The 23,008-nt window shown below is 34.3% G+C and overlaps 1 protein-coding gene across 14 annotated transcripts in view; it reads left to right on the forward strand.

Annotated features, from left to right (window-relative positions):
• Positions 1-23,008, forward strand: part of PIKFYVE (phosphoinositide kinase, FYVE-type zinc finger containing) — a 115,045-nt gene that overhangs the window by 63,448 nt on the left and 28,589 nt on the right. For all 14 annotated transcript variants that reach the window (XM_037848493.1, XM_037848491.1, XM_037848498.1 and 11 more), the window contains 16 exons: positions 2,863-2,976; positions 3,433-3,541; positions 3,647-3,801; positions 4,699-4,789; positions 7,366-7,426; positions 8,229-8,363; positions 9,200-9,320; positions 11,038-11,133; positions 14,488-14,571; positions 15,397-15,494; positions 17,135-17,299; positions 18,565-18,624; positions 19,367-19,543; positions 20,280-20,383; positions 21,110-21,238; positions 22,341-22,602. In XM_037848493.1, the coding sequence (XP_037704421.1) occupies positions 2,863-2,976; positions 3,433-3,541; positions 3,647-3,801; positions 4,699-4,789; positions 7,366-7,426; positions 8,229-8,363; positions 9,200-9,320; positions 11,038-11,133; positions 14,488-14,571; positions 15,397-15,494; positions 17,135-17,299; positions 18,565-18,624; positions 19,367-19,543; positions 20,280-20,383; positions 21,110-21,238; positions 22,341-22,602 (1,961 nt within the window). The remainder of the gene's footprint in view (positions 1-2,862; positions 2,977-3,432; positions 3,542-3,646; positions 3,802-4,698; positions 4,790-7,365; positions 7,427-8,228; positions 8,364-9,199; positions 9,321-11,037; positions 11,134-14,487; positions 14,572-15,396; positions 15,495-17,134; positions 17,300-18,564; positions 18,625-19,366; positions 19,544-20,279; positions 20,384-21,109; positions 21,239-22,340; positions 22,603-23,008) is intronic.

A 23,008-nucleotide genomic window follows, 5' to 3' on the forward strand; every position in this document is an offset into this window, starting at 1 on the left:
GTGTAAGGTTTCAGATGTCCTGTCCTCTAATTCATGAATCCTTTCTCCCGCCTCTTCAAATCTGCTGTTAAATGTCTCCCTTGTGTTTTTCACCTCTTCTGTTCTGCCTTTCATTTCCATAAGTTCTGCCAATTGTTTTTTCAGACTTTCGAGTTCTTCCTTATGTTTGCCCAGTGTCTTCTTTATTTCCTTCATCTATTTTGCCATATGTTCCCGCTGCTATTGATTTGATTTTTTACTTGATTTAGCATATTTGTTTGAACATCTTTAATTAGTTGTTCCAACTCCTGTATCTCATTTGAAGTGTAGTTTGTTCCTGTGACTGGGCCATATCTTCGTGACTTGTAATTTTTTTGTTGTTGTCTAGACGTCTGGTTTCCTTGATTACCCCAGATGCCATCAGATTTTCCCAGACCAGATGGGCCCAGGTCTCAGGAGGTGGGCGTAATTGGTGTCAAGTTTCCCTGAGGATAAGACCAAGGAGATTTGTTAGACTTTCCTGTGAGGCCTCTAGACTCTCTGCTTTTCCTGTCCTGCCCAGCAGGTGGTGCTTGTCAGCCCACAGCTCACCACTGGCATAAAGAACTGCGGTGCTTTTAATTCTCAGCAGACCCTCTCCCTGCGGGGGGCTGAGGGTGATTCAGAACCCAAGTTTAAGCTGTTTCTGTTTTTTTTTTCCCCAGTCCCTGGGGTCTGAATTTGGCAGCCCCTTGATCTGGGCCATGCCTCCCCTTTTCTTAGGGCAGATATACCCTTTAGGTAATTATCTCCTTCACTTGACTTCTTCCTTTGTCTCTGTCTTAATTCCACCATTGCCTGGGTCAGTGTTGACAATTGAAAATGTGTGAGGCTTTCTCTAATGAGCTACTTAGAATGAGAGAGAAAGAAAAAAAGAAAAAAGAAAGAAATCCCCTTTTCAGAGCCAGTCCACAGCCCCCCGGTTTCGCTGGTCGACCAGAGTTGGTACCCGGTTCTATGTGCCTCTTTTCTTGGGAACAGCTCTTTTCCAGTGTTCTAAGCTCAGCCAACTCCAAAAGCCTCTGTTTTTATTTACTTATGATTTTTTTTTTTTTCTGTCAGCCCCACCTTATCTCTGCCAGGAAAAACCTCAGGGTTCTTTTCCTGCTTGCTCCTGGTTTATCTATGCTCATATCTTGTGTTCAGTCGTCCAAATTCATTAATTAAAACTGCAGTTGGATCTTGGTTGAGCTATCTTTCATTGCTCCCAGCAGAGATTGCTTCTTTTTCCCATAGGGGAGTATTCTAACTCAGCCTGCCATGCCAGTTGGGGAGGGGTGCCAGCTCTGCAGTTCGGGGAGCTTTACTTGCAGTTCTATGCTGCGATCTCAGCCATTCTACCCATTGCAGACTGGTATACGATGTGTTGGTCATAGATGTCCCCCCAAATAATTGTTCCAGACTATTTACTAGTTGTTCCTGGCTGTTTACTAGTTGATCCAGGGGACTAACTAAATTCCACACCTCCCTATGCCACCATCTTGTCCCCTGTTTCCCAGGCCTCACTCTTAACCATTGTTTTTGCATCTGAAAGTCTTTCAGAATTTTTGCTAGGACATTAAGGATGGTCAGATATTCCATGCAGGACTAAAATTGTAACTTCAAAGAATAGAAAGTTGCCACCGTGGTATTAAATGATTTCAGAAAACTTTTAGGTTCTGCCTTCAAAATATAAGAAGACTTTGAGCAATTCTCACCACTTCCGCCACCACTCTGGACCGAGCCTCTGTTGCCTTTCACCTTGATTATTACATTATCCTCAACCAGTCTCCCTCTGCCCTTGCTCCCTACAGAGTGATCCTGTTCAGTGAAAACCACATCAGGTCATTCTCTGCTTGGCAGCCTCCAATGGGTATCTCTATCACACTGAGGGACAGCCAGAGTCCATAGATTGGACCGTAATCTCCTATCTACACTGGCTACCCAGGAACTCTCTGTTCTCACTTCGTACTACTCTCCTCTCGCTCACTCTGCTACAACTCCTTGACCTCCGATACAACATGTAGGCTCCCACGTTAGAGCCTTTGCTTGTTCTTCCTTCTCTGAACTCTTCTTTCCCCAGATATCTGTCTGCTGTTTCCTTATTTCCTGTAGGTATTTGTTCAGATTTCACCTGCCCTGACATTCCCTCACTCCTAAGAAGTCCCTGCTCCCTTTCCTGGTTTATTTTTTTTCTATAGACCTTACCGTCTGACATAATGTATTTTTAAAATATTTATTCGTTTTGTATATTACCTTAATCTTGTTATTTCTGAATCACAAGGGTAGAAATTTTGGCCTTGGTTTACTGCTTTAACCTCAGCACCTGAGATAGTGTCTGTCATATGCGAGGCTCTCAGGAAATATTTGCTAATTAGAGCTTATTTCCTCTTTTAAGCAAGAGCTTTTAACAGTGAACCTAGGACATAGGTGGGGGTGTAGCGTTTCCTAGACAACATAAACCCTCAGAAAGGAAATAGAGTTATGAAGAAGAATCTTCAGGAGTAGAAAGATACTGTGTACCTATGTCTAAGCTAATTGTAGGAAAAAATGCTTCTCATTCATAGACAAGGTTTATATTAAAGTCATTTTTGTTTTTGGAGCAGATGAGGATACCTCAGGGGATAAATGATGGTACCAGAGTGCAATAAGAAAACAAACAAAACAAAAATCCCTCTGAAATTGGGGAGGATATTTAAAATGGCTGAAGTTGGCCCAATATCCTTACAATCGTTTTAAAATGCTTTTTAATAGAAACCTTTTCTCCAGGCCTTAACTTATTTAGTTTGCCATCATGACAAACCTCTACTCAAATATTAAAGTATTTTTTATTTTTCTACCATTACTTGTATTTTCTTCTCTCAGTTATTCTCCAATTCGGCTTCTTGAAATATGTGTTCCACTCCCCAAAATATTCATTAAACGTCAGGTCCCATTAAAAGTGTCACTTCTTCAGGATCTGAAGGACTTCTTTCAAAAGTAAGTGTTTCAGTTTATTTGACCTTCTTTTTTGATTTAATCCTGTCTGTAATCTTCTAGCTGTTTTTAAATTTCAAAATTTTTCATTTTAATCAGAAATTTAGTCAAGTTACATTTCAGTTTATCTTTCTTTGAAAGTGTTAATAGTGTATTTTTCTCATTGTATAATGTTATAATGGTTGCTGTAAAAAAGAAAAATGTAGACAGTACAGAAAAGTATACTTTTTAAAAGTATTTTAAAAAGAAATAAAAATCATAACAACTGTTAAAATTTTGGTATACACTTTTCAGGTCATTTTTTCTCTGGAAAATTACATTGATTCTTAATTACATAAAACATTTTTAAAGTTATAGTTTTGTTTGTAATTTTTTTCCTGTTTATGTGAGGTTAGAAAATATGATTCCAGCTTCTCTAAAATGTTTAATGTTCTCTGTGTTTTTATTTTTTATTGCTAGAGTTTCACAGGTTTATCTTGCTGTTGATGAAAGACTTGCATCTTTGAAGACTGATACATTTAGTAAAACAAGAGAGGAAAAAATGGAAGATATCTTTGCACAGAAAGAGGTAATTCATTTCTATAAAAAATACAAAAGTTAAATATTATTAACTTAGAAGTATTTTGGGGGATTTGACTTGTATAGTGTCTCAGATGACTGAAATTGTTTCTAGATGGAAGAAGGTGAATTCAAGAACTGGATTGAAAAGATGCAAGCAAGGCTCATGTCTTCCTCTGTAGATACTCCTCAACAACTGCAGTCAATCTTTGAGTCACTCATTGCTAAGAAACAAAGTCTCTGTGAGGTTCTGCAAGCTTGGAATAACAGGTGTGACTTTGCACTCTGGTGTTTCTTTAGTATTATTGCCAGCATTTTTTAGTATTATTTAGTATTATTGTGAACATCTTTATTAATTTCGGATGTTTCATTTTACTCTCAAGTTGTAGAGGCTTTTGTTTTCTGTCATCACCACCTCACCTATTCATCCTTTAAAATCTATGTGCTAATCTTTAGGTAGTTTGTGAAGATATAAAAACCAAAGATGAGAACAGTCTTCAGTGTTGTTTCATATACTTATAGTGTATGTGCTTTTTGAATTGAACTTAACTGAATTAGCATTCCATGGAGTGACTATTGGTTTTAGGCAAGGAATATGAAATAGATTATTATGTATATCTTATACCTTTATTTAAAGTATTTATTTTTGGAAATTATTTTCTTTAATGCTCATTTCAAAGTTCAGTTAGATTGTTATAGCTACCATTTATTGAGCACTGGGATTATGCTAGGAACTAAATAAAGCATTACACTGACATTCACTCTTTCATTTGGTCTTTTTGAATCTTAAATTGTCTATACAGTTTCCGTTTTACAGTTAACTATAAAATGACTCCAGGCCAAAGTTATGCAACTATTAATTTTCAGAGCTTTGATTTGATTCCAGGTCTGTAGGTCTCTAAAGCTCATGCTTTTTTCCCATTATGTCATGCTGCCTCTTATAATAACTTGCTGTTCTTCTTTGATACCTATAGTCATATCAGCAAGAGCTCTTGATTAGTTGATTAGAAATAAGAAAAAAACTTAGTTATATACAACTTTAAAATCTATTGCCATCCAAATAGGGACATTTAATTATGTGGTTTCAAAGTTGTAAAGAGAAAATTTGTAGACATCCTTCAGGGTACTAGAAGCAAAACTATGTATTTTTCTCTTCTTGGACCACAGGTTGCAGGATCTTTTCCAGCAAGAAAAGGGTAGAAAGCGACCTTCAGTTCCTCCAAGTCCTGGAAGACTGAGACAAGGAGAAGAAAGCAAGGTAATAAAATGTTTTGTCTTTGGTCCTTCATTGATATGAATATAGTTCGTTCAATTTATGACACTTAGAAGTGGTAGTTTATTAATAATATTAAATAAGATTTTCCATCTTGAAGTTGTGAAGTTTCAGGAAGACAAGACCTGGATTATTTTTATATCCTAGCCTGAAATAAAATGGTATTATAATTCATTCATTTAAAACATTTATCAAAAAGCTACTTATCTGCCAGCCTTACTGGGGATAGCATCATGGTGACAGCAAGTGCCACAAAAGAGAAGTTGTGGATGTTCTGAATGCATTATAGAGTCCTAATTTACTTTACTATGCAGTTTGGGGTATCCTTTATTGCTAAGCTTAAAGAGAAGCTTTTCTTAAGGGGTATGAACTGGGTTGATTCTACACATTGATTTAATTAGCCATTTTAACTGAACTAGTTCTGTCGCTCTAAAACAAACCTACTGTCTAAAACAAAACAAATTTATTATCTCACATTTTCCATGGGTCAGGAAATTGGCATGCATGACTGACTGGATCTTGCAGGGCTGAAAGGGGTTGCTTGCTATCTTATCTAAGCTCATTCAGGTTGTTGGCAGAGTTCAGTTCTTCATTTTCTTGCTAGCTGTGGATTGGAGCCATTCTCAGCTCCCAGAGGTGCAGGGCTGAAAGGGGTTGCTTGCTATCTTATCTAAGATCATTCAGGTTGTTGGCAGAGTTCAGTTCTTCATTTTCTTGCTAGCTGTGGATTGGAGCCATTCTCAGCTCCCAGAGGCCATTGGCATTCCTTATCACATGGCCTTCTCCATCTTCAAAGCATGCAGAATTGACAGAATCCTTCTTGTGCTTCAAATATCTTACTTCTCTGTCTCTGATCTCTGGACACAGATTTAAAAGGCTTAGGTGTTTAGGTCATACCCACCTGGACAATCTCCCTATTTTAAGGTCAACTTATTTGGGACCTTGGTTAAATATGAAAAATCCCTTCACAGCAGTCCCTAGATTGGTATTTTATTTAAATAATTGGGAGAAGATATGTGCACACCAGGAACTGGGAATCCTGGGACTATCTTAGAATTCTGTCTGCTGCATTCACCACATTAATGCTAGTGTATTGTAACGGCTTAATGTTCTCATATCATGAGATCTTTTGAGAAAGAGTTTGTTTGTTTGTTTCGTTTTGTACAAGGGTATAGTACTGGTGGAGGAATATCTTCATGGAATGATGGGTCCAAGTTCCTTAGATTTTGTGTTATTTAGTAATATATAAATGAATTCCTTTTTGTCTCTTAAACAACTTTGTAGGAATTAACTTTTCCTTTAAATTTAGGTTAGAATAAAAATGGGGTAAGTGAAGATGATCTGTATAGTAGTATTTGCCAACTAGAGACTAGGGCTTTTCATGATGAGCACAGACTGCTGGTGGCTTTTCTTTTTGTCCACTGAAGAAACTATAAAGCTAATGGTGTAAGACCTTTAAATTATGGTATATAGACACAGAATTGGAAACACAGAATCATTCAGTAGATGATCATCTTTTTGAAAGATTGAAAGTTTGTTAGAAAATATGTGGTACTGCCTTTATATTCACTCACTTGATAAATAGTTTTTGGGTGCTTACTACATGTTGGGTGGTATTCTAAATACAAGGCACACAATTTTGAACAAAGACCATAGTTACTGTCCTCATGGAACATTTGTCTAATAAGGAGAGACCAACAATAAATACATGAACCCATAAACATTTAAAAAATAAATATTAAATGGCTATGAAGAAAAAAATTAAGGGAGATAAAGTATTGCTGAAATAGGTTAGGTGATGATGGGGTGGCCAGGAAAGGTCTCTTTTCTTACGGTGACTTTTAAGCAAAGACTTGCAAAATGACTTTGTAATCAAATTGTACATGGGCTTGTAGTCATCTGAAATATGTCTTATCTATGGATGTGGGACTTGGAAAAAACCTAGAGGGTAATAGAAGATTACTGGGCTTAGACTGATAATGATAAATAGTTCCTAGTTGCTTGAATGCTAGGAGGTGAACTGTTGTTTTACAGCAGTGTTCTCAAAGTGTGGATCGAGACTCCTGAGAGTGTGAGACCCTTTCAGAGGATCCCTAAGAACTCCCCTTTTCAATTGCCTATCTATGTGAGGCTGGATTTTCTTTATATACTTCAACCAAAACAGTATATCAACAGAATAAGTGTAGAAACCAGATATGAACCTAGCTGTCCTGAATTAAGCTAGACAGTAAAGATATTAGTAAAAGTGTAAAATAATGCCGTTTGTTCACCATTTTTTTTGCAAGTAGTTTTTTTTATAAAAAATGTTTGTTAATATGTAATTGGTTTATTGTTATTTTAAATAAATTAATAAATACACAATATTAAAATTTTCTCAGTTCTAATTTCTAATAAGGTAAAATTTGAAGATATAACCCACATAAACAAAAGCTATTTGGAGTTCTTAATCTCAAGAGTGTAGAGAGATCTTGAGATGAAAAGTTTAAGATCTGTTGAGTTAGAGAATTTAAAAAATATAATTTGAATGTTTCCTTGAGAACAAAGTATCTACTTCTCCACAGATAAGTGCAATGGATGCATCGCCACGGAATATTTCTCCAGGACTTCAAAATGGAGAAAAAGGTTGGTCCCTGAGTCCAGTTTCAAGATACTTCTTGTTCTATAAATTTTTATAAATTGATTTTAAGCATTATTTTCTGATGCGATTGCTCATAGACTTTTTTCCTGTAGAGCATTTGTCAGCTTAAGATTATCATAAAATATATTGAAAGACAATAAATTAAGATATAGAAATACCTGATAGCTAGATAGCTATTAGGGGAAGAACAAACAGAAAAAAAATACCTTCAGGTTTCACTGCAAAAATTTTAGAAAGTTTAATTTATATTTTTATGTCAGTAAAATAGTAGACTTAAGATTTATTTCACAGTATTTCACTGAAAAACTTGATGCCATCCTAGAAAATTTTTAGGGAAATTACTTAAGCTGCTGTTATACAACAAAAGCTTGATTCATAATTCTTGGCATTTTTCTATTATAATTTAATGAGTCCTTCCCTTCACCCCCAGGATGAGCATATGATTTCCCCCACAATAGTATCCTCATTTCGTTATCTGTTAGATTGAATTAACTTATATTGGGGTAGGCATTGTGGTATCACGTAAAGAATATTGGATAGGAGTCAGACTTGGTTGCCATTTGCATTACTGCCACTAAGTCTTGATTGTGTTGAGACAGTCAACCTTTCTGAATTTTTGTGTCCATTTCTATAATGTGAGCTAAATGGCCTAGATAATTTCTAAGCAGCTAAAATTCCATGTTTTAGGAAATAGAAATACGAGTTTACATTTTAAGAACATTAATATTAGGTAGAGATAGACTTAAGGTGTTTAAATGACTCATTTATGATCATGTTTTTCTCTAGAGGATCGCTTCTTAACAACCTTGTCCAGTCAGAGCTCTACCAGTTCTACCCATCTCCAGTTGCCTACTCCACCTGAAGTCATGTCTGAACAGTCGGTTGTAGGGCCCCCTGAATTAGATACCAACAGTTCTGAAGGTACAGTTTAAGTCACTTGTACTGTACTTCATTGGCTCTAGGACGGAAAGATGTGTCTTTGGTTTTTAGGTATTACCAAGAAAGAAAAACACTGCCAATTCTTTGACACAACCCTCTCATCCCTTAGATATATATTTTTTTTAGTTTTGTACTTACTGAAAGTGCTCTTTTAGACTTACTTAGATACAGCTTTTTATCATATCACTTTTTCCTTCAGTTGCATTATTTGACATGTAAATATCTATGTAACAAATTGACATGCAGCTTCATCTACTTTCTGGGGATCTTACTTTCTTATGTTCCATAAAACACATAGTTGTTGCTTTGTAAGAAAATAAAATTACAGCCATTTTTCCAACAATGAATATTGGCTTTACTAATAGCAAATTTATGCTTTGCTTCTCTCTTTCCTTGCTTTTTGTTTAAGCGGTAATGACTTAATTGGTCTTGAAAAATTGGAAGCAAACTTAGGTATCATGGTCCCAGTGCCTGTAACTGAGTTGAAGTGGCAGCATGAACAGCTGTGACTAAGTTCCTGCATGCTCAGGCAGTGATTATATCATGGCTGCTGCCTGACCACCTGCAATTGTAAGAAGCAGTTGATTGTAGGAGGATCCCAATTTCAGAGATGTTAAAATGTGGAAAAATGTGTCCCTTAGAGTCATGCTGTGTATGCCTTACTATTGCTTCCTGTTAAATCCCACTAGAGTCACAATTCCTAGATCAGAAATTTTAAGTCATGATTGATAAATATGGTTTATGTATATGTATATATGACACTATACTTTTTATTCTTCCTGAATATTGACATATACGTAGAATATTTTTCATCCTAGATGTGTTTGACGGACATTTGCTGGGATCCACAGACAGCCAGGTGAAGGAAAAATCAACCATGAAAGCCATCTTTGCAAATTTGCTTCCAGGAAATAACTATAATCCTATTCCATTTCCTTTGTAAGTATTATAAAAGCCAGTGGCTACTGGGTAATTTTATTTTTACATAATTTTAAAAATCTAACTCAGTAGATTTATTCTCTACATATTTAAATATGCTTATTTTTCTGTATGTATTTCTCAATCCTAAATTACATTTTGTCATAGTAAAAGAGATGTAGTTTGTGGAACACCTGAAGAGAGCATTACCTAATGTTGCTTAATGCTTGAGGTTACTGGTTTTGAAAATAATTGTTTAAACATATATATATATATCTTTAAAGGTATACTGCTGTATCTGTTCCTCTCATAATCATAAAAATATATTGCTTTTTGTATAGGAGGATATTACTGACCCAGTAGTTTACTGGGACATGGAACTTTTCTAGCAGTGGTGATGAATTACAGTGACTCATACAAGTTTTCATGTGGTCTTTTTGCACTGGGCTCTCACCCAGTGTAGGAAGGAATATAGGCTGGTTGTGGAAATTTGTTTTTCTTCATCAAGTTGGCCTGTGTAGTCATCAAACACTGCTCTTGTTATGGTGGTACAAGTATAATCCAAAAGGTGGACATGTGTTAATAAGCCCTCTCTTTTTTTCTTTACTGTTTTTATTTATTCAGTCAATGTTTAAACTTATTTGGAGTGCCCCACGATGTAGAACAAGGGTAATATGATAAAATGCATGCACTCAGGAGCTCTCAGTGTGGTGGAGGACACAAGCAGAGAGTAACAATATAGTGTGTGATGTGTTCCATGACAGTAGTTTATAGAAGGTGCTTCTTTTCTCATCTTCTGACTTGAATATCTGTTTTCTGAAGTGTTTGAGTTCCACCTATTTTATGGCCTTTGCACATGCTTTAACCTTTCTTAATTATTGACTCTTATTCATCCTTTTTCAGGAAAATCATCCTAGACCCTCCCTCTTCCCGCCACCCAAACCAGATGAAGTCTTTTTTTTATATGCTATCATGGTTCCTTCATAGCACCTATTGCAGATAGTCATTATGTTCATGTTTAGGATTATTTGTTTCTTTACGCCACTCTACTGCAAACTCTACCATGCCTATTTTTTTCACCATTGCATTGTTAACATCCAGCACATGTTAGGTGCTTAGCAGTAGTTTTCTCAGTATTATATCCCTAGCACATGTTAGGAGATCAGTAAATAGGTGTTACACAGATGAATGAATATGCCTAATAGTGCCTGGTGAGTTAGGGTGAAACTCAAGGGGAGCAGATTTGGGTTTCAAATGAAGTCACACCATTGAGTTTCATGTAATAATGGGTTGGGGGACTATGTTGCCTTATTTAGTGTTAGATTAGTAATACATCTTCATCACAATTTTTAGTCTTTTTTTCTCAAGCTTACACTTAGAACAAAGATTTTTCTGCTCTTAACGTAAATGAAGAGAGAGTAATGTACAGGCCAAAGTCTTGGCAATGCAGAAAGCTTTGTCTGGAGTGAGTATTGCAGAATGCTCTGATTTGAAACCTAGTTCTGATAATTTTTAAATTGCCTTCAAAAACTTTCTGTTGCTATATTTTTGTTCCCTATTTGGTTTCAGTTCTCAGCATCCATCTGTATACATTTTGGCTTCCTTAATTATATTCTTAGTATCCAAGTATTTAGTTAAGGTTTTCTTGAGATTACTTGCATAATGTGTTAATAGTCCATGTGGGTAATTTTCTGCTAATTTGTTCATATGTATGTATGTATTTTTAAATTTTAAACAGTGATCCGGATAAGCACTACTTAATGTATGAACATGAACGGGTGCCCATTGCAGTCTGTGAGAAGGAACCTAGCTCCATCATTGCTTTTGCTCTCAGGTATTACTCATGGGTCTTTTTTTTAAACATTTTTAATTGTGATATATAACACAATTGAAAAGTGATAAATTTCAAAATACGGTTTAACAGGTAGTTATAGAGCAAATTTCAAAGTATAATATGGGTTACAGTTCCACAATTTCAGGTATTTCCTTCTGGCTGTTCTAATACACTAGAAACTAAAAAGAAATATCTATATATTCAGTAGTCATAATCATTTGTTAAATCCTAACTTCTCTGTTACAGTTCCTCCCTCTCGTTTGATCATTTCCTCAGTCTTCAGGGATATTTGGGCAATGACCCCTCTAACTTCTACATGTTGAAAAGGGGTATTGACATTTTGGGGTAGGAGAATGCAACTGGTTGATGTTCTGGGAGAGACTGGTAACTCTTAAGTTTCAGGGCTTATCTGGCATAGGAACAATCCAGAGGTTGTAAGTTTCTGGAAAATGAATTTAATAAGTAAAACTTCTGTGGAGTCTTAGATAGAGCCCTGGGTTTTCTTTAAGGTTTTCAGGAATACTGTTGGTGGGGCTTGACATACTGTGGCAATTTGTAATATCTGGCTGAAGCTTGCTTAAGAATAACTTCTAGAATGACCTGTCAACTCTATTTGAAATCTCTTAGCCACTAAAACCTTATTTTGTTACATTTCTTCTCCCCCTTTTGGTCAAGAAGGCATTGTCAGTCCCATGATGCCAGGGCCAGGCTCATCTCATAGGTCTTTTTTTAACTTATGCTTATGTCTGTCTATTTTATGCATGTTTATTCATCATCATATTTTTGGGATCTTTCCCACATAGGGTAAAACAAAAAGATTAAATATAAATAAAATAAATATACTTTAGGCATGATAGCCAGTTCTCTTGTGTTGGAAAAAAAAAAACCTTGTCTTTCCCCAAGCAATGGGGTGCAGGATGATTTTAAGCTTCTAGTAGTGAAATTTCCTACACAAGTTATTTAGTAATTCTTGAACCCTTTAACTATTCTATTATAATATGTATCTATTGTGTCTACAAACTTTATAGCTTGCTTCTACTTACTTATTGATAGAATACCACTTATATTTGCTTTCTGTCATCTCAGTAGCTATTTTGTACTTTGTATCTCCTTCCTGCTTTCTCACACTTATCAGGTAAAATTTTCCTACTTAGAATAATGCCACTTCTATGCCTCAACCCATAGACATTTTTGACTTTTTAATGTACATGCCTACTGTTACATGCCTTAAAGAGGCATCCCACTTTAAAAAGATTGAGATAGCATGTCTAAAAGAACTGCTAATACTAAGAATTTTAATCTCAAAGTTATCTTGGCAGGGGTTGAACTTAATTTACATATAATCTAAGATGTTTAATTAAAAAATTTTTTTTCCTTTGGAAGGCATTTACAATTTTTTATTTTTATTTTTAGAATACTGGTTGCAAGGAGTCCATTTAGTCAACAAATATTTAGTGTCTATTATGTGGTATACTATATATTGGATATCTAGGAATAAACAAGATAGGTTATATGCTGCCTTTATAGCATTTAGAGTTTACTGATAGTGTAATGAGGAATTTTTTCCTTTATAAGATGCCATTTAAATTTTCATCTTTGCCTTTTGGCCTTTAGGAAAATAGTATTTGCTTTTCAATTTATTGATTAGTCGTACTACATTACTAGATAAGAAAGCTAGGAAAGTCAACCAAATAAAAAATATCTTTTATGCTATTGTGGAGCAATTATTCTAGTTCAGGTTACCTTTTTTTTCAATGTTTTTGAAAAATAATACCCCCTAAGATGGCTCTCATGTTCCTTGATATCTGATTTATCAAAATCAGTCCTCCCAGACTGCTGATCCAGGAGTTGAATGATTTTTTTTTTTTTTTTTTTTTTTGGCCAATGCAATATTAAAAGAATTTTCTTTTATTTTCCTTAAAGTTTAGTACCTTAATGTGGGAAAGCACTCTCAAGTTCCTTTCCACTCTATTGCTCTAAACCCTTAAGTGTCATACTTTCAAATTACCTGTTCAACCCCTGAGAGCATTTGATCTAAATGTTAATAAGCATTTGTGATCATTTTTTAGGATGATGATACTAGTTGGTGTGTCTGTGGATCATATTTTGTGTTATTCTCTGTGTGAATGCATTGGTTTTTCTCAAGAAGCTTCTACTTGATGACCTGTATTAGTTAACCCATATGTGTTAGTCTAATTATGGACACTTTTTTTTTAGTATATTTTTATTGTGGTAACCTATAACAAAATTTGCCTTTATAACCATTTTTAAGTGTAAATTCAGTGGTATTAATTACATTCACAATGTTTTCCAACCGTCTTCACTATTTTTTTTTTATTATTTAAGGTTTTCTTTTATTTAAAGGATCATTCACAAAATACCATATCCCTAGATTTACTTTCTGTCATATAGCTGCATGTGTTAAGTGTTTGGAATATCATTCTTAACATTTAAAAGTCAACTGTAATGCCCAGAAGTTTCAGGTGAAATAGTTTTGTTCTTAATCTTTTCCACATTAAAGATGTAAGTAGGTCTTCTGAAAGGTTTGATTACAACCACATAATGCATGTCTTTCTTAAATTAAGTATTGGTGTTACACAAATGGTTCTTATCTCAGAAGCAGAAAACACAGGTGGAAGGAAAGAAAGGAGTGAGAGTTCTGTGAATTGCTAAGCCCTTGTGAAGACAGTAAGAGAGGGCAAGGATGACAGGTTAGCAGTTAACTTTCTACACACCGGCTCTGCACAAGCAGGCGGCCTTTCCACCCTCAGCATCCTGGAGAGGCCTCTTGGCCCCAGCCAGCCTCTCCAGCTTCGCCAGCTGCGGGCGGACCCTGAACTGCTCCTCATGGACAGGCTGGGACTCGGGTGTTAAAAGAATTTTTAATTTGTTCACACGTAGGCAGTTCAAGCTCAAAAGCTACTGCCCGGTCTCCTACCCCCAGGTGAGGGCTGTTCACTATCTATTACCAAAACTTTTTTCATTACCCAAAACAGAAACTCGTATTTTTAAGCAATAACTCCTTATCCTCCCCCACCACAGCCTCTGATAACCTCTAATCTACTTTCTGTCTCTATAATTTTTCTTATTCTAGTTATTGCATATAAGTGGAATCATACAACGTTTGCCCTTTTGTGTCTAGTTTATGTCACTTAGCATAATGTTTTCAGAGTTCATGTTGTAGCATGTATCAAACTTCTTTGCTTTGTAAATGGCTGAATAGTATTCCATTGTATGTGGACACTTCTTGATAATGACTGTTTTTCTATAATTCAAAGCTTATTCTAAAGCATATGATTTATTTTTAAAGAAAAGCTCAATGTTTAACATTTTTCTACCTATTTTCACCCCAAGTTGTAAAGAATACCGAAATGCCTTAGAGGAATTGTCCAAAGCGACTCTGCGGAACAGTGCCGAAGAAGGGCTTCAAACAAATAGGTGATGCATGATTGAGTGGAACCTATTTCAATTCAATTTTGTCATCCTTTTTTAAATGGTTATGCCTCAGTTTAATTATAGCATATCATAAGAATGAAAAATCCTAGAGTCCTGATAATGGTACTCATATTTCAGCCAATAATTGATAACAACAAAATTCACATATAGCAAAAGACTTTAAACAGTCCCTTATGATACACTTTTCTGATAAATGTCATAGCTGCTCAGTATGTATCTCAGATTTAAGCTTTCAACATTTTTTGATTCTGTTTTCATTTAAAAAATAGTAACTCATGAAATTAATAAGCAACTGCTTGACTTTGTGAATTGTCTATAATAAAGATCTTAATAGTTTTTTTTTTTAAAAAGCAAACCATAAAGCCACCTCCAAGGCATCCTTTTAGCGTGTTGAGTATTTTAAACATTCAAAATTGTCATAGGCTCATTATGATTCTTAGTGAAATACATTTGCCAACTAAAAAGATAAAATTTAATCTGAACTGTATTTCATTATGGTGACCAGCATGAGAAACATGAAATTGATATTTTCTGTAGTTGTTTGGCTCATAGGTGCTAATTTAATTGTAATGGACAATATTATAAAACCTGTGCTTTCATACATTATAGTTTTTACATTTGACCTTAAGTCCAGTAGACATTTCAAGACTTTTTGTTCTGTGGTCTAACTTGTGTTTATAAAATTATGAATCAGATTTCTGATACTCTGGGTGGGATTAGGTGGAGAAGAGAGTAGTGGGAATCAGAGTACTTAGTATTTTCCATTTGAATAACATAAGCCAACTTTCCCTTTGTTTTTCATTTTAGTACTTTAGACAGCAGACCAAAGAGTAGCAGCCCTATTAGATTACCTGAGATTAGTGGAGGGCAGACAAACCGTACAGCAGAAGCAGAACCTCAACCAAGTAAGTTTACAAATGGAGAAGTACTTATAATTAGTTTTATTTGTAGTTGTGATTTGAAGGAGGAAACACATTAAATAAGAAATGCTGTTGGGCAAGGATTTATTATTTCTTGTCTTTTGAAATTTAATGTGGATTTAAACATTTTTATATATCTTCTTTTATATGTTCTGCTTTTCTTCAATCCTTATCTTAAGTGTAAGTTCAAGTTCTTATTAAATTTCAAAGTACTAGAAGCTCCTTGGTTTATGAAGAAACAAAATCTACTTTCCCAGAGCTTTCAGTTTAAAGTGTACAACCTAAAAAGCAACAGCAACTAAATTTTTCTCCCATTTTTACAGCGTTTTTGGTATTGTAGAAAGAACTTTTGTGCATTTCTCCTTTAATCCCCATGATAACCACATAAGTGTTATGTGGCATATCCTCATTTTTTAGATAAGGAAGTTGAGACTTAGAAAGATTAAGTAATCTGTTGAAGATTATGCAGTTAGTGGTAGAGGTGCAGTTTCAAGTTGGGTCTCTCTGACTTTGTCAGTTAGTAATACATTCAGCTACAAGTATTAGAAAGCTCAGCTAAGTATTTATGTTTCTAATTCAATTCATGTTTCTAAAAATAGCAACATCTGAAGGTGGGACATGGAGTAACAATGTCATGATGATATCGGGATAATTTATGATTCTCTTGATTTATTTTTCTTGCGGTCATAAATCTTCCATTTAATGTCTGCAGTTGAGTTAGGAAGAAGGTAGGTGCAAGCTGCAGCTGTTTCTTTTCATTAGGAAAACAGAGGCTTCTCCTTAAGTCTCATTGTTCATAACTGAGAGTCTCGGGGCTACCCCTACCTGCACAGGAGACTAAGAAAGTAGTAAGCAGCACTGCCCTGGTTGGCTTATTTGTATTGAGAATCTACATATTTCTTTCCCAACATATTGGAGTTCTCTTAGTAATAAACAAGGGGGCAGTCAATATTAAGGAGGTAATAGTGGTACCTGCCACCCTAAGTGAGTACTTTATGATTGACATTTTCTGTGGATTTTATAAATGGTAAATGATATAAGGTTAGATTCATACATACTAATGATTTGATGAAGCTCAAAGCTAAGAATAAAAGTATAGAGCAAACTTTAGTAATATTCTCGGTCATTTTATACTGTTTACTTTTTGAAAGAGGCTAAAAATGAAATCTCATATTTTACAATGTTAAAATATAGGAACACAATGTGAAGATGTTACCTTTAACTCTGAATTCTCATAGCTTGTAAAATTGTTTTGTGTTCATTTAATTAACTATATTGTAATATTTTAAGACCTCAGCCCTAACTTAATCTTGTTGCTTAAGATTAGTATGATTGCCTTTGAAAGGTATTTTTGAAAAGCTTTTTTATAATTTCTCCCATTTTGATGTTCAACTATCTGAGCATTGCTCTCTTTCTGTGTTTCTGTTAATAAGGGCACTTGACTGCTTAAAAAAAGCAGATCATATGTGGAGTAACAATCTATGTAAATGGAAGCATCAGTATTATTCAGATTTATTGCCCTCATATAAAGGTTACTGCCAACAAAGAAATGAGTTAAAATTTTTAATTTTTCTACCTGCAGTGACCTGTACTTAAAAAATTAATATGTTACCTCTTATTTTTAGCCAAAAAGGCTTCTGGCGTGTTGTCCTTCTTCCGAGGGACAGCAGGGAAAAGCCCTGATCTCTCTTCCCAGAAGAGAGAGACCTTACGTGGAGCAGATAGTGCTTACTACCAGGTTGGGCAGACTGGCAAGGAGGGGACGGAGAATCAAGGCATTGAACCTCAAGGTGTGTTAAAGGAGACCAAATGTACTTACTCTAGGCTTTGATTTATTTATTTTAGATGTGTATACTCCGTGTAGCCTTAAGTAGATAATTCTTACTGCTAAACCCAGGGCCTTCCTTCTCTTCATTGTGTAAGAGTAGAAAAAGGATGGGAAGAGTCCAACTGGTTTCAGATTTCATTGCTATTACTTTATGAAAGAATCAGAAATGGTTAGTTTCCTTAGCTATAAAGTGACAAAAATAATGTCTTCAGAGGTTTGTTAAGGACTATGAAACATCATACATATAAAACATCTATCTCAGTATATAACTCACGGAATACATGAAAATGTTTTCATTCCATCACCCCTCTCAGTTTCCTTCCCTTTCTAGTCCCTATTAAAGTCAAGTCTGTTGATGGCCACCCTTATTTTGATATCTAAAAAATGTCTACCTGATTGTGTTTGGGGTGTTGGGTTAGACCAGGAGTTGGTAAACTATGCTGGCCTGTTTTGATATATAAAGTTTTAGTGGAACACAGATACCTCTATTCATTTACTCATTGTTTGGCTGTTTGGTTGTTACATTGGCAAGTTGAGTAGATGCAACAGAGTAAAATATTCACTATCTAATCCTTTATACAAATAGGTGGCAACTCTTGGGTTATATCATGAAATCTGCTTAAAAAATAGCAACTGTAGAATAAATTTTCATTAGTAATTATAATGTCGGTATTCTGTAGTTTGCTCTTGAGCTATAGGTACATATAGTGAGATCTTTAGAAGGCACTTGTACTTTAAAAAAAAATGTTTTGAAAATGTGAAAATTAGGGGATAACTTGTTCTTTTAGATATTCAAATTGTTTCTAAATCTTCCATAATTAAACAAAGTATATCTGGCAGAAGGTTTGCTAGACAAATCAGTTAAATACAAAAAGTAGCTCTGAAGTAGACTAGAATATTTTGTATATTATATGTATATCTTAGTATATTCGTGTAAGGTCTGAGTTAGTATGTTATTATCATAAAAATAACCTAAATGTAAGAACAATTCTTCTTCAACCTGAATTCTCCATTTTTTTTAAGTCTAAAAATTGAACTTTCAAAAGTTAACATACATTTTTGTTGCACAGTTTACACAGTTTAGTTGTATATCTAACGATTGCTTGATAGTGACTTGTCCGATATATTTTACTTGCTGATTTGTTAATTTTGTCATTATATTAGGAAAAAAAGAAAAAGCAAAATGATATTTTACTAATACTTTACTAATGATATTAAACCTTTTAGATGAGGCTGATGGAGGAGACACACAAAAGAAACAACTCATAAATCCTCACATAGAACTTCGTAAGTATGAAATAATATATTGTTGATTTGGGGACAAGGACTATCTTGAGCAAGCTCTAATATTTTCCAAGTATTCTAGCTTCATTCTAGATTATCCCTTTCTTGAAATGAATATTACAACTGTGATTTATTTAATTTATAATTTAGTTTATAAATAATAAGTTTATAAATGATAAATTGTTTAATTTATAAATAAATTTATTTCATTTATAAAATTAATTTAAAATTTAGTTTAATATATAACTTCATATATTATAGTTTGATTTAATTTCTAATTTTAAAGTATTTATTTACTTATTATATAATCATTATAAGGCATCTAGAATGTGTGTGCCAAAAATTATCATCTAGAATAATATGTACTGTAATTTTTTTTAAATTCAGTTTTATTGTTATATTCACATAAACTACAATCATCTACAGGGTACATGTACTGTAATTTTTTAAGATAATTTATTCAAGAATTACTTTAAAAATATAATGATGAAATTAAAATAGTATAAAATTAGAACTGAGTCTTACTTTACATTTGATTTTTCTGAACGTATGTAAGGATGGTCATAAGCTACTCCTTTATCCTCCCTGAAGATCACTTTAACCGAATTTTGATATTTAAATAGGAAATGTAGACATAATATGGAAAATGCTATCATGGGGAAAACAGAGGGTTGCATTTTGGGGGTGAGGGGGAAGAAGAGATATTTCTGATCTATAAAAGCTTTTTTTTTTTTTTTTCCTCTAGAATTTTCGGATGCTAATGCCAAGTTTTACTGTCGGCTATACTATGCGGGAGAGTTTCATAAGATGCGTGAAGTGATTCTGGGCAGCAGTGAAGAAGATTTCATTCGTTCCCTTTCCCATTCATCACCCTGGCAGGCCCGAGGAGGCAAATCAGGAGCTGCTTTCTATGCTACAGAAGGTAAGTCTTTTTAATCATTTATGAATGAAGTAGTATCCATTTTTCTCCCTCAGGTAATTTATGAATCACCTGAATTGAGGTATAGTATGGTATTGTCAGTTGTCATAGTTTTTCATTTTTCTTTTTATGCTTTAGAGTATGTAATAACATATTTAAAAGAATGTACGTGTATATGATATATGTAGACACAGGCATTAATCAAGTTCTTACTAAACTCTGTCTAGTCCTGAGTTTTGCAAATGTAAATGGTAACAGAACTTATAGAAAATTAAAAGGGGTTTCTCAGATCTGATGATAGTAGAAAAGATTAAAATAGCAATATTTAACCTGAATTTTCTTAGCCTACAGCGGTTTACAGATGATCATGACCATTTTTACTTCACATTCCATTTTCTATAACCATTAAAAGTGAACTTTGTGACTTACTGGATTGGGAAAAAAGAAGTTTATAAATTTTTATTTAATAGTTTTCAAAAGTAAATTATCATCTAGCTATGAATTTAGGTGTAATACTGTCAAAAATAGAGAATTCTTAACTGTATAAATTCTCAGAATTCCTTTTGGCCTTCAGTTATGTGAGAATTGTGTTCTGATCAAGATCTTCTTTGTGACTTCAGAAAATATCCTTTTAGAAACTTGAACCAAGCAAATCATTTGGGATCTCTGGAATGATTTATTATAGATTACCTAAGTATATATTATGATTGAATAAAAACATAAAATTTCTGTCTTTTAGATGATAGATTCATTTTGAAGCAAATGCCTCGTCTGGAAGTCCAGTCTTTCCTTGACTTTGCACCACACTACTTCAATTATATTACAAATGCTGTTCAACAGAAGGTAGAAATCTAAAACCTTGGTCTATAATCTGGGTTTCCTGGGCCTTTTTATATCCTTTTCATATCCTGAGGGTCAGTCCTAACGGCGCATTTTCCCCTGGTCAGGTGTGAACAGGACATGACTAGCTCTCTCTTATGCTATTGAGGGTGTTATAAAATGCAGTGGTTTGAAACTGTTTTGCCAGTGAGGTACCAAATAGTCTTGAGCAAGTTGCTTTTAATTAGTATATAAAAGTCAACTAAAGACATTAAGGCTAGGTGAAATTAGTCATACATTTATTAATTTGTAATTTTGCTAAGATAGAAATTTGAAACATCTGCCAAGAAATGAGAGGATGAATCTCCTAGGGAAAAAGAGAGAGAGCCAGTGTCCAAGGTTTGCCTAGTTATCATTGTGCTGTGACCTTCAATAAGAGTATGAAGGAGTCGCTTAATTTTTTTTTTTAGTTATGTTTATTGTGTGTTACTGGGAAAATTATGTGTCAAAATAAAATTTGTGAATTTGAGAAATTGTGAAGGATTATTCCTTGGGAGAATGTTACTGATCTAACATTTTTTATTGGAATTCTTGCTGTACTCACTCCTGAGTTTATAGGGGTTTGAGTCTGACTGGTCAGATCAGTAGAAAATCATGTTTGGTTATTACATGGATAATACAAGTACTGGTATTAAATTACAGATAAACCTTTTTGGTAAAGAGTTTACTTTGATCTTTTTTTTTGATCAGAGGCCTACTACATTGGCTAAAATTCTTGGAGTTTACAGAATTGGTTACAAGAATTCTCAGAACAACACTGAAAAGAAGTTAGATCTGCTTGTCATGGAAAATCTTTTCTATGGGAGAAAGATGGCACAGGTAAGGATATTGGACTATGTGAAGCATTTAGTTACTAGAACACTTTGTACTTTTAATTCCTGAATTTAGTGAATCAGAGAGTAATGTCTTATTTGATAGTAAATATTTAATTTTGGTTGCTAGGCCAAGTTTAACTTTTGACTTGTCAAAGAAAGAATTTATTATTGGAGGAAAAATAAAGAGGAATAATGTTATAGACTGGTCCTAAAATTTAACCTACCCAAATATCCTAGAAGCACAGCATTGTAGGATAAGAAGGCAGATCTAATTCCACCGTCTCAGTATTGAATATGAAGAAACGGAGGCCCAGAGAAATTAAGCACTATGTCAAAGTCACACTGCTATGTCCTGAACTTAGCTTGGTCTATATTCTAGAGCAGTACTCTTGAAAGTGCTGGTTCTTGAACTGTTTCCAGTCCGTGATGAGATAAGGAGTTTGTGCTAGAATATAATTCAACGCATTGCTTCCTTTATTGAGAATGTCTTGCTATGGGAAAAATGTCAGCTGAACTAAATAAATGTGATTAGTGATGTGGTTAATTTATGTTCTGTCATTTGCTCCTTGCATCATCATGAGCCAGGAGAAAACCAACCAGTTGTGGTCAATGGAATACACTTCAGGTCACACTGGTGTAGTACCCAAGTCTCCCAACCCAATTCCCATTACATTTCCTGCTGCCCATGTGTTCCTAGAGATAGTCTGTTGCTTCTGCATTGCCATAAAGTAATTACACAGAGTTTGATTACCAAAACTTTATTTCTTAAGACTATTTGCATCTCTTTTTTAAACTGCTTTCTGATTGAATTTTACTCTTAGGGTTGTTACAGTATCTCTTAACGTTAATTAAATTGGCCAGTATATTTCTGAAATGTTTCAGCCATTGAATACCTAGGGCTTTATTTCATATGACACAATTATATCATCATGTATTTTTAAATATTTATTTAATGATTTAAGCTATAAAATTATAATTAAGTTATACAATTAAATAATGAATGTAATGGTAATGACTGTCAGGAATCTTTCTCTTTTACTTAATTTCATGTAATAATCTTCTGTAGCAAATCATACATACATTTCAAAACATTTTCTTTCTGCTAGGTTTTTGATTTGAAGGGTTCACTTAGGAATCGGAATGTGAAGACTGATACCGGGAAGGAGAGTTGTGATGTAGTCTTGCTGGATGAAAATCTTTTAAAGATGGTTCGAGACAACCCTCTCTATATTCGTTCCCATTCCAAAGCTGTGCTGAGAGCATCAATCCATAGTGACTCTCATTTCCTTTCTAGCCATCTCATTATAGATTATTCTTTGCTGGTTGGTCGAGATGATACCAGCAATGAGCTGGTAGTTGGAATTATAGGTAAGTCCATAAGTGTCCCTTTTTCTATTTCATGATTGAAGCTAGAATAAAATTTTGAAGATTATACTAATCCTGGTCTATTAAAAGCTTATTGAATTTCTCCACAAACTTTCATTTGAAATTTAAAGGTAATGGTTTGCAAATTCTGGTCCCTTCTATTCAGTTTCTTCATTTCTATTTTCATTATCTTCACCCAAAATAACCTGAATTCGTAAAGCCATTTATAAATGAGGCCGTGTAAGGTTATTGTGAAAATTAAATGAATTAATATGGGTAAAACCCTTAGAACAGCTCCTGACACATTGTCAGGAGTTAGTACAAGTTAATTAGTGTTTCAGTTTGCTAGGCTACAGCAGATACCATGAAATGCATTGGTTTTAAATGATGAGAATTTATTAGTTTATAG

This window comes from Choloepus didactylus, chromosome 9 (genome assembly GCF_015220235.1).
Source record: "Choloepus didactylus isolate mChoDid1 chromosome 9, mChoDid1.pri, whole genome shotgun sequence".
NCBI classification, from domain to species: domain Eukaryota; kingdom Metazoa; phylum Chordata; class Mammalia; order Pilosa; family Megalonychidae; genus Choloepus; species Choloepus didactylus.